At 54.0% G+C, this 11748-nt stretch overlaps 2 protein-coding genes across 2 annotated transcripts; both read right to left on the bottom strand.

Moving 5' to 3' along the window:
* Positions 1–1724: 1724 nt before the first annotated feature.
* On the bottom strand, positions 1725–6744 carry ICMT (isoprenylcysteine carboxyl methyltransferase). Its single transcript, XM_009323223.1, has 3 exons — positions 6723–6744; positions 3813–4030; positions 1725–2963 (listed from the first exon to the last, which is right to left on the bottom strand). The coding sequence occupies exons 1-3, from the start codon at positions 6742–6744 to the stop codon at positions 2781–2783; spliced, it is 423 nt and encodes a 140-aa protein (XP_009321498.1). The 3' UTR covers positions 1725–2780.
* On the bottom strand, positions 6609–11693 carry ACOT7 (acyl-CoA thioesterase 7; the record flags this gene model as incomplete). Its single annotated transcript, XM_009323222.1, has 8 exons — positions 6609–7258; positions 7921–8105; positions 8339–8455; positions 9218–9304; positions 9967–9981; positions 10664–10778; positions 10914–11005; positions 11537–11693. Coding segments are annotated over 8 exons (873 nt in total), but the record flags the coding sequence as incomplete, so codon positions are not given.
* Positions 11694–11748: the final 55 nt, after the last annotated feature.

Below are 11748 nucleotides of genomic sequence, written 5' to 3'. Positions count from 1 at the left end.
GCCAGCCCGGGGGAGGGCTGTGCGCCCAGCGACGCCCCTGGAGCCCCCTCCCTGAAAAGCAAAGACTGCTGCAGGGGACAGCAGAAAAGTGGGGCCGAGAGCGCCGCCCAGGAAGAGCTTGCACCGTAGAGCCCGACACCGAGCGAGTGCGCGGAGCCGCTTGGCGCTCGCTGCGCAAAAGCCGTGCCCCAGCTGTCGACTCGCTCCTCTCGCCTTGTGCCGCACGCGAAGGCAGGAAAACACAGCCTGGGCACACAGCGCTGCAGCGTATCAAAAGCCTGCCTTCGGGCGGCTTTGTTCGTCTGAAAAAATAATTGTCTTTATACTCTCCCTCTCATGTGTTAGAAGTGAAATAAAGGGGCGCAAGTGTACATGTCCGCTTGGTTCTGGACAAAAAAAGGCCTGCCAGCTCGGGGTGTCCAGCGGCTCTTAAAACCACAAAGTTTGCAAACATGGGGAAAAAAAAAACCCAAAACCTCCCGGTGTAGGGTAGAGCCAGGAGCTCACCGCAGGGTCACCGCCGACAGGCAGCGGAGGCAAAAACGCAGGCAGGGCACTAGAAAGAGGCGCTCTGCCCCCTGTGCATCCGTGCCATTTAAAAACTTACCGACTGCTGTGGCGCAGGAGGGCAGGGTTTGACGGCTTACTCCAGCTGCTCACTAAAGATTCAGACGCCTTCCCCGCGCCTGGTGAGCTCCTGTCTCCTCACCAAGCTTCCAGTCACAGGATTCGGGAAAATAAAAGGTTAAGAGAGGCTGCTGGTCTCAAAAGCACCGAGAGGACTCTGAAGACTTTGCTCAAGGCAAAGTTTATCCCTTTCTTTTGGTGCTAACCCATCCCGCCTTGGGCAGACCCTGCCGCCGCACAGCTGGAACCGGGGTCAGAGCTAGTGCTGGCAGCCTCTTGCAAATTAGGATCGAGGTGCATTTACTACAAAGAACAACTTGAGAATAAAGCTTAGTTTCCATCATCAGCTCACGTCAAAACCAAGCGACGATCGTTTTGTTTGTTTCAAAGTACATTTGTGCAAGTTCACAGCAGAAACGTTGCCGCCTACAAAACAATTAGTTAAAAATTAACTCGCCCGAGGCATGTTGCAGGTCGCAGCTTCCACGAGGACGGGTGTCGGAGGCACAGAAAAGCCTGAGCAGGAGCCTACGAGTGACTACGCAGAGAAATCAGCGCTATCTGGCCGGTATATTTTCACATTTGCTCTTTTCCCCCAAGCTAAAAACACGCTTGGTGTAAGACAAATGACCAGCGAAGGCGTTAAGCTGATGCTCCGTGCAGAACGCACCCTGCAATACAAAGCAAACCTGGCAGAGGAAGGACTCTGCATTGGTTAAGCGAGGAGGGACGGAGAATTTGCCCCGTCTCCGGCTGTGCAGCCCTGCGAGTCACTGCGAGCCGCAGTCATGCTCCAACGCAACACTGGATCGTACCGAAAACCCACTGGGAATTGTAAAAGTAAGGATTCCAGTGTTGGTGATGTCACCGGCACCTCAAGAGATCTCCAAATAACCACCAGACAGAAGTTGGCAATATTTTTTCTTGTTTTTTATAAAAAAAAAACAAACCCAAACCCAAAGCAATTTCCATCAGCGCCCCCTTTCCTGAGCCGTACCACAGCACCTTCACCAAGGAACACCGCAAGCCCAAAGCGTGAACTGACAGACAACTCGTTTCCATTCCAGCTAGGAAGAATAATGTAAAACTCAAGAAAACAGTGAACCTCTTTGGTATATAACAACAGAATAAGTTATACCACAAAGCTCGAGTAGGAACCATTTCCAAAATGGTAACGTTTAAAATAGCGTTAGCTAGCCAAACTTTTTTCCCCGTTTGGAGAATTTCCCTAAAAGCATCTCCTAGTCACGCCAACATCCCAGGTTTCACCCAAAAAAGCAGGCAAGGATCTCGAGCGCTAAAGCCCTCGGCAAGCCCGGCAGCCGCGGTTCTTTCCCAACGCAAAATCCTGGGATCTCTGCAGGACGGAGGCGGCCTGGTAGGATAGGAAGCAGCATGATTTGGAAGCAGGAAGAGGGAACAGAGGTGGCGGTGGGGAGGCTCGAGAAGGCGGCAGCTGAAACGGTGACTCCCGAACTCGTGGCAGCAGCCGAGGGGGGAGGGAGGAGGCTCGCTCTCCTGCCACGTTTCACAGAGGCGCTCGCAATCCAGCGGCATGAGGCGAGCGGGAAAGGCTCCCTGTGAACGTTAACGCCTGGGAGAGAACCGACTGGTACCGCGCTGCCGGCTCTCCGGCAAGCAGAGGGTAGGCAGCCCTGCACCTGAAGAGCAGAGAGCTGGGGGCCTGCTCCTGTGAGCTGCCCGAGCGCCAGCTTGCAGAATCGGGCCTGAAGAGATTAAAGCCGCGCTGCCTGGCTTGCAAGGTCAAAAAGCTTTAAAATCGAGTTACGCCATAGGAACAACCCGCTGACCGGTGCCGTCCTGCACGGGGGCAGAGCTCTTCTCCAGAAGAATCGGTGCGGAGGCGTTTCAGTACAATTCAGCTGTTGCAGGCAAGAGGGTTCGATTCTCTTTAGGGTCACTACAGGCTAAGTTATCTGGAAGATCCCTGAATGTGCAATGAAAGACTTATCTCGAGGAGGACGAACAAGCTTCTTATCTGCTAGTGACCCGGCAGGCCACCCAGCTCCGCAGCCCTTCGCCAGCTCCTCCTGGGCGGCCAGGAAATACCAACGGGCTACTCCCGGCACCATCCCTCGCCCCACAGCGCCTGCAGCTGGGTGTTCGCTCAGCCAGTCCGGTTTTCGCCTGCATTACAGTTCCACTTTGACTCCTTTAATAAAAGGGAGACCCGATGGCACCTTCCTTTTGTACTCCAGGTACTCCTCTCCAAAGAAGTGAATGAGTGTGATCTCCTCCTCCTCGATCCGCTCCCTGAAGAAGCGCCAGGACGCCAGCGCGTAGCCCACCACGCAGATGGGATTGCAGAGTAACACCTGCGAACAGACACCGGCGGTTAGCGTCCCGTCGCCTCCCAAAGAAACCAAGGCTGCCCCCCGCCCCCACGTGCTAATCACCCTTCATTAAGTTTGCCATGAGGTCTAAATGCTCTCCAACAAAAAGGAAAGACCCCAGCACCTTTTGTGGAATTTCATTCTGGGGAGAAATTAGTGCTTATGAAGAAAGCGGCCCGCAGGCAGCTGCCTGCTCCCGCTGGCAGCTAAGAGCGGCGTCCCGGCTCTGGAAAGCCCGTGCGTGGCCGCGCTGCCCCACATGCAGTCTTTACAGTCTCTCTCCAGAGAAATAAAACCAAATGCCAACCACCAGCCAACCACGAGAAAAGCGCGACTAAGGCAGCGCCGAGTTACAGCTTGACCGCAGCTGGCTTCCAGTCTACCCCCTGGCCGGGGCCCTGGACACTCTTAGAGGGAGTGTTCTGCCATCCAGCACAGGACTGGTATTTGGCAGGAGCGAGGTTGAGTCCGACTGCTTACGGAAGGCATTTTGGCCGTAGGAATGCAAGGAAACTCTGGACACCAGCTTTAGGCCAGCAGTAGATCGCACCCCGAGCCTCCGAGGGCGTTCTGGCTCAAACCCCGGCCCTGCCGCCCCTGCTTATTCCACACAGAAAATTAAGACAATGGGGTCTCCCCAAAGATCGCGCAGGGCAGAGCGCTCCTCCCCCCCTGCGTGCCAGTGGGAGGGAGGAGGCGTCAAAACCCATGCCCGGCCCCCCCCTGCCACTGAGTGCCGGCGGTTTGCATCCCGTTACGGGTGTGGGGCAGCATTAAGAAGAAAGACCCAGGTTATAAGACGAAAGTATCTGAGCACGTTGTATACGGTACCTGTGTTCCAATACTCCAGTAAAACCATCCCACGTAAGACGGGTGCCGGAACCACCCATACACCCCACTTGTCACCAAAGTATGAGTATCCGATTTCTCATTCTGAACAATATGGTTGAAGTTGGAGCCAGCTGTGAGCATGGCCGCTTTCCTCAGACAATCCCCAAAGATCACCATCAACAACCCTACAGTACTCAGCCAGGTGATCTGCTTCAGCTCTGCAAGTGAATAAGGACGGGTCACAACAGGTTTGCACAGATCACGCTCGCGGTGCGGGGGTCGCGGGGGGGTTGGGTCGGGTGGGCCTTCCCCCCCATCTCAAAGCACGACACCGTGTAAAACACGGCCAGCGTTCCGTGCGCTGCCATCCCGCCACCAAAAAAATAAAAATAGCGTCCCCTGCCACAGAGTCACCCCCGACGCAGAGTCTGTATGTCCTCGCAGCGGATCGCCCTACGGGGAACCCGGCACCGAGGCAGAGCCCGGCTTTACGGTGTAAAGCCGGGGTAAAAGCCGACGTAAAGCACAGCCAAGCGGACGAACTCGGGCCGGACGCGGGGAGCTCCGCAGCCTGCGTTGCCGTTATGAAGTGGGGAAGGAGAACGTCTCCCCTCTCCCAAAAAAAGGAAGCAGCCCAGACTGGGCAAACAGCTACAGTTTTTGCCGATGGGATTTTGTTCCAGGTCACAAGACGACGTCCAGCTGTAACTGAAGCATCGTTCTTTGTAAGGGCAGGGCAGAGAGGTCAGAGTTCGACATTCAGCAGAAGAAAGAAGTGTCTGAGGGCTCAGAAAGGACTGGCCAAAACCACAAGGGGCTGCTGGGGTGAACTTTTTCATGTCCCCCGAGGCTCAGTGCTCTCTCTCGAAATAGCAGACGTGCATTTAAATCAACCCACAAGTTCTTACTGTAAGCAACCTGAAACATTCTTGAGGCAAACTCACAATCCACCAGGGAAATACATCTTTGCTGCCAGGACCAGGGCAGGTGGATCACATAGCACCAGCACTCAGAATTGATACAAGGCAGGAGCTGCACCTGCTGGAAGTGAGCCAGGACCAGGACACCGCTGAACCTCCAGAATCAGACAGGCTTGAGCACTGGGGTCAGAACCACCACCACTCGACAGAGGATTCAGCACAGGGAGCTCAGCCAGGATTACGGCATGCAAGTAACTAAGTATAAAATAAATAACAAAACTGTCCCCCCCTGTGGCAGAAATAGGATCTGGTACGAATGGCAAACAATCTGGGCAATTTGGAACATTTACCGTAGGAGCGCAGCTAAAGCAGCGTATCCTGTTCTCTTCTCACATATACATTTTTTGAAATCCTTTCAGTGTTTCTTTGGTAGTAGTATAAAAGCAGCGTAACGTTAGATCAGTGTGTCTGAGCAGGACAGCGTAAGAACCATCTCATTGCAAGCAACTGCACTTTCATTACTGAGACAAAAATATCAAAAGATCTAACTTTTTATTAAAGAACTTCTTAAGACTTTATCGTTTTTGTATTATCATGGACACTTCCTCAAGAAACTCACTCAGAAAAAATATACAACAGTCCTGTAAGTCTAGCATTTTTGATGTCACGTGCAAAAATTACCAATTCTGTCTCCATGGTTTATACTTTTTTAATACTACATTAAATTCCTGGGGTACGCACTGTGAATAAAGACTTGTTACTTACCTATCATACACATTGAGTAGCCAGTTAAGACACATGTCTACACAGAGAGGAACATTCACCATATCTTTGTGTTTCTCTTCAAGTCCACTGTAGACGGTAGTGAGACAGCTGATCACATCCTGGACACCAATCAACTGGTCATTTTGACTCAACTTGTGCTGTTTGAAAACTTCACTTGTTATGTTCAGGTCTAACAGGTCCACTAACAACAGGTGATTAAAAAAAGAAAAAAAAAGAAAAAAGGCATGAATATAGATGCCCGAGTGTAGCATTCACAATACTTGTTCGTGTGTGTATTGTAGCAAACACTGCAGACAATTAGCCAAGAAGTAGCTTTCATTTAGTAACATTATAGTGAAAAACTGTTCTCTGTGAGAAGTGGACAGCATTTTGGTACTGTATATTTAAAAAAACGGAATCAACAAGAACACCATAATGACACAGCACAGCTCAGAAGAACATTTAAAAAGCCACTGAATTAGTCTGTGTAATTAGAGGATCCTAACTTCAGATGTACACACACTGGGAGTCCCCTAGGTTTACAGGATTCTTCCCATTTACCACAAAGCAGAAACCCATTAAACGACTATCACTTTTGATTAAATGTAAAGCAAAGCAAATTCTTAGGTAACGATGTTCTCTTAAATGCAGTAGGAAAGTACTGACGCCTGATTAACTGAACAGTAGTTGCTAAATTAAGGCTTAAAAGAAAGCAGGGAGGGACACAGGGAAATTTTTTCTTGTAGTTTTCCAGAACGCAAAATGCTACGCTTTCATGAAAAATATTTTGATCTCCTTTATTACAGCATGCTTTCTACAAGCAGCTGGGGATGCTATGGACATCCTAGAGGTGACAAGGTTTTTGCCCCCAAAACCACAGAAATGTGACTGCGCTTCTGAAAATCTGGGTTTTGCGTGGCAAAAATAAAAAGCTGCCAATGAGTTCTTCTAATTCCATTTGCAAAACAAAGTGGGAAAGAGGAGACTTATTTTGGTGTAAAAGAAGGAAGAATAACCTAAGTCAAAGGGTGTTATAATCCTCAGTGACATTTTTTGACAGAAGCGTGGACGAGAAAAAAAAAAAAAAAAAAAAAAAGCGACACCCGTCTGAGTTCAGTCAACAACAACAGACTTTATTTATGCCACAGGATTCCTTAAATAACTTAGATGTGCACAGAGAAACTACCTAGAGATGTCAACGAAACAGTCTTGAGACATTCAGTACGATACCGGGGCGCGTTTCTCATCGCGAGTATCGTACGTAAGCTTTGGTGTGCAGTTTTAGGACATACTGGCAAGTTTAACACAGCATCACAAAGACTCGTGGCCTCGTGCGTCCCTCGTGCCGCCACGCACCTCTGCCCCGCTCCGGCACGGGCGGGAGCTTCGCTTACGGGATCGAACGGTGAAAACAGGGCTCCAGAGGCGAATGGCGTGTGACCGGGAAGGCTCCCGGAGGCTTTCGGGGCACTTAAGCCACCTAAAGCACAAGGTCTACGGCGCTAAACCAATCAGCAGCGAAGCAACCACGCCGCCGCAGCAGCTCCGGCGGCAGGCTGGGGCAGGCGAAGGGGCGAGGCCCGGCGCGGACCGGACACGACACTAACGGGAACCTGGACGTTTGGCAGGCGAAGGCTGCGAGAGCGCGGTGCGGGATCACTGCCGGGCAGCCTGCTGCATCTGCGCCTGACGCTTGGCTTTCGTCTGGAGGTACCTGCCCTTCCCTTCCTCAAAGCGCCGCTTCTCATCCTCCGTCTCCGTCTGCCGGCGACACAAAGAAAGCGAAGCCACCGGCGTTAGCTGCCACGGGGCAGCGCAGCTCTCCCATGCCGCACCTTGCAAACGTGTGCAGGAGGGAAACGCGCCTCCCCTTACAGGAAATGTAAAGGAAAACCTGCGCTCCGTGAAATAGGTGTTTTGACAGCTAATGTACTCCTGCACAGAGCAGGAGGAGACCTGCGCGGGATGAACTATTAATCAAGAAACAGCCCCCAGTCAACAGCACTGTGTCAGCAAAACCCTGCTGGGTTCAGGAGAGCTAAAAATAGGCAGGAGGGCTGAGGCGGTGATGGGACAGGGGACACGGGGGCCTCCGTCGCCGCTCAGGGTCCCCTCCCGTGCACCTCCAGCGCGGGCAGGAGGGGAAGCTGCAGAGCTTGCATGCAGCCTGTCCTCATCCGCGAGAAAGGAAAAAAAAACCAATCTCCACATCGGCAATTTTCAGAAGAAACTTAAAAAAAAAACCAAACAAAAAACCCCCCTGAAGTCTGCTCTGGAAAGGCTCATTCATGCTCATATTTTTCTGCTGAATAATTCAAGGGAAGAGGATTTGTTGGACAAAAAAGCCGGCGGGGGTCTGCCCCGGGAGGAGCAGGAGAGGGGCTGGCCCAGCTGGCTTGCAGCCCGGTGGGGAGAGTTCTTACCAGCAGCTGCGGGACAGGCAGGGGCTTCCCCTCCTTGCTCAGGGAGACGTAGGTGAAGAAGGCGCTGACAGCACGGTACCGCTCCCGAGGCTCGTCCACGAATGGGTCGGCATCCACAAAGACTTCGATTTCCATGGATTTATTGCTCGTGAAGGTCATGCGCCCCGAAATGGTGATGACGCTGCCTGCGAAGCAGAGAGGGGCCGGTTAAGCAGGCAGCCCCTGCTTCTGCTCAGAGGAAGGGAGCAAGGGGTCCCACGTGTTTTATGCTTAAGCCATGTCTTAAGCGGTGCTTCTTGGCACAGGACAAGTCTAACGGGGGCTAAATTTCTCTGCCAGTGTGTCCCGAGTGCGCACCCAAGGGAGCCAGGACGTGGCACCATGGGAGAGCAAAGTGCCCGCCACCACCCCCCGGTACCTTTTTTGATCTTCTCATGGAAGTTGATGGCGTCCACTGAGGCGGTGACGATGTTGGTCTTGCAGTGGCGGGCGGCCACAATCCCGGCGACCTCGTCCATGAGCTTCATGGTGACACCTGGGGGGCAGAGGTAGAGGGTCCTTGTCTCAGGGAAGCCGGTGGGATTTGGGAAAAAGCACGGGTAGGTCAGTAAGGGCTTTGCACAACCAAAGCTACGCCGAGGAGTCAGTCCAGAGACTGAATGCCAGCTGCGGGAAACCCCCGGTACCAGCATGAAGCCTGCTGTCAAGAGTACCATCAGGGTGACATCCTCACAGACCTGGGCTTAAGCTCTGGCTCTCCCAAATTTCTCTGAGCAAACCTCAGCCTTGCAAGGCAGCATCACTCCCCCAAACCTCCTGCTTGGAAAGAGCTGTGAGCCACGTTGTTTTGTTTTTCCTTTAAGGATGCAATTAGATGAGGAGCGGCATCCAGCGGCATCCCAGCCCTTGGCAAACACGCGTCTGCCCTGCCCTGCCCTGCCCGACCGGCAGGCGATGGGCACTCCCAGCCAAGACGAAATTGCTCCAGCAAATTGCAGTCATTGTACGTTGGGTGTTTATAATCTGAGATTTGCAATTTAAGAGACAATGACAAAATTGTAGGATTTACAGTTCGAGTATGTCAGTTTTCGGAGCCTTTTTTAAGCATGGAAAAAGACGAAGCTTTTGTCTCAGCTGAAGCAACACTGAACCTTACAGACTGTGGAAATGGGCCTGCGTGCCTTCAGAGGCAGAGCCCACCTCCCGAAAACACCGAGATGCACGAGTTGCTCTCAAACAGTGCTTCTGCTCCGGGGAAAAACCAACCCAGCTGTTGAACAGGGCAGCACTCACTCACCTCCGTGCACGAAGCCCAGCAGCGTGCAGTCCGACGGTCCCACCAGGTGGATCAGGCTGGACTGGCTGTAGCCAACGGTGTGTGGCTCTGGTTGGAGAAGGAGAGCAAAGCGGAGATCAGAGCTGCTCGGCCAGCACCCGTACACCGCCGTATGCCCCTGTCTTAAGCCATGTGAAGGAAGAAAATGTGGGGCTGGCTTGTGCAAAGCTGAAGTATGTTCAAGCCAGCGTTTAAATCAGCCCGAGAAGTCCCGAGAGCAGAGGCCATTCACCACCTGACGGGCTGCCACCTCCCTCTAATGCCCACTCATCAATTTTATTCCAGCTCAGCTCGTTTCTTCTTTTAAAGCTTTCAAAAAGCCCGAAAGCAAACGGGATTGAACTGGATGGGCACATGGCTGTACACTTTCCCTCCTCAACCCCCCAGCCACAGCCCCCACCCCCCCAGCCACAGCTGAATCTCCCCGACCCTGCCGCTTAGCGGTGTCTCCAAAGGACCACGCTTCCCCCCCGTGTCAAGACCTCAGCCCCCACGTCCCCCAGCCATGGCACATGCTGGTGACATCTGACTCGCCACTAAATCCAGGTGACAGAAATCGCACCCTCCGACTGCCGGCAGAGGAAAACTGCTCTCAGGGAGCATTTTAGTTTTCCATCTAATGAGAGATGCTAAAGGTGCTTAGCACAGGAAAAACCAGGCATCACCTCCTCGGGGAGGATACCCGCGCAGCAGCACCCGCGGAGCCTTACCTTTCGTCTGTCTATCTGTGAGCAGGGAGAACAGAGGGGAAAAAAGCATTTGAGCAACTTTCATCCCACATCACCTCCCCATGATCCCCACGCGCCACCTCTCTGCCTCTGCCCGAGGACCACGGCTGGTCCCCCCCGCCAGCCGCTCGGCGCCTTTGGCTCGCCGTCAGCACTGCCACCGTGTTTCCAGAAGCCGGGGCAACACTTTCGGTAGGAAAGAGATCCCCAGCAATCCCCCAGGGAGAGCGTGACCCCAGCTCCTCCCCATAGCTCATCCTCCCCTTCAAACAGTGGCCGATGAACTTCTGCCAAAAGACTGACTTCCAGAGAGGGGCTGCAGCTGCAGAGTGTGCAAAACCCTCGCCCAACATTTGCGTTTACCCTGTGCTGAGCAAAACTAGCTCCCAGTGCTCAGGAGCGCACGAGGGATGCAAGGAGTGGTGGCAGGAACCGTGTTTCGGAAGAGGGCATCCCACCCTCCAGCCCCAGCAGGGGATCACAGGTGCCCACCCGACTCCCCCTCCATTCACGCACCGTGGCTCCAAATTCCCATCCCCATCCCCATCCCCAGTGCAGTGTTTCAGAGTGTGCACTCACAGCCACAGGTGCCCGGGGACGGCTGGAGTTGCCTCGGGGACCAGTTGGGCCTCCCAGCGCTGCTGGGACATTTCCGCAGGTCACACACTGCCCACGTTACCTGGGTTGATGACAGGGAAGATCAAGTCGCCGTTTCTCTGCTTAGTTTCCAGCCGATCCAGCTTTTGCTCCTCGTAACGCTTCCTCCCCTCATCCTCCTGCTCCTTTCTTGTGTACTGGAAGGAAAGGCTGGTAAGAACGGCGTCGGCAAAGCCACCGGCGCAGCCGGGGATGCTGACGGGGCCAGGTTAGCACCGTTCCCCCAGAGAGGGCGAGCTCCGGTTTTCAGGGAGCAAAGCAAGCCATCCTACCTGGATGGGGGGAACCTCAAGGACCTTGTTCACGTTCTTCAGGGACAGCGGCACATACCACAGCGTCGCCTTGTTCGTCACCTTCTTCGCCCCTGGAGAAGAGGGGGGCAGAGGGTGACCGCGCCAACGCCAGCAGCGCTTCGTCTGCCGCCGGTGCTGCTGCGGTCCGGGGTTGGCCGCACGCTGGCAATGCTGCCGGCACCAGGCAGCCCCCTGCCCTGCTGGTTCCTGCCGGGCTTTGGCTCGGAGCAGATGTGACAATGCGCTTTTGGGAAGGCGTCCTGGCAAGTGGAGCCAGTTGCCACAGCAACAGCAGGAAAAGGGCCTTTTTCAGGCCAAAGGCAGCCACGGGCAGCAAATTAGGCAGGAGGAGCTAACGGCGGATTTTTCTGTTCTTCATAAAAATGATCAATGGAGCCATAATCCCCAGGGAGCCTGCTTGGCTTCCCTTCCCAGCGCCGACCCTCCCTGCCGTTCCCAGCACTCTCAATTAAAAGGCAAGATCTCCCCTCTGCCCGGTGCTGCCGGTGACAGTGGGCGGAGGATGGGGTCAACGCCACGAGCTCTTGCCTTATCACAGTTATTCCTGGAGTTTTGGGACAGGGCTGCCGGCAGCCACCCACCTGTTAAAATGTTTTCGGACATGACGTTGACCTGGACCTCCACGGAGTGCCGGGAGGTGTAGGTGATCTCGGCACTGACGTTGGCCACCTCGCCGATGCACACAGGGGAGAGGAAGTCCGTCCGCTCCACCCGCGCCAGCGCGGCCACACAGGGCTCCTGGGGACGGCGAGACAGCGAGGGTGGTGACCGCAGCCACGCCGTGCAGGGCCAC

The sequence above is a fragment of the Pygoscelis adeliae genome, unplaced genomic scaffold (assembly GCF_000699105.1).
Source record: "Pygoscelis adeliae isolate BGI_AS28 unplaced genomic scaffold, ASM69910v1 Scaffold515, whole genome shotgun sequence".
NCBI lineage: Eukaryota > Metazoa > Chordata > Aves > Sphenisciformes > Spheniscidae > Pygoscelis > Pygoscelis adeliae.
Note: the sequence above shows the minus strand (reverse complement) of the source record. Positions and strands in the feature narration are given on the sequence as shown.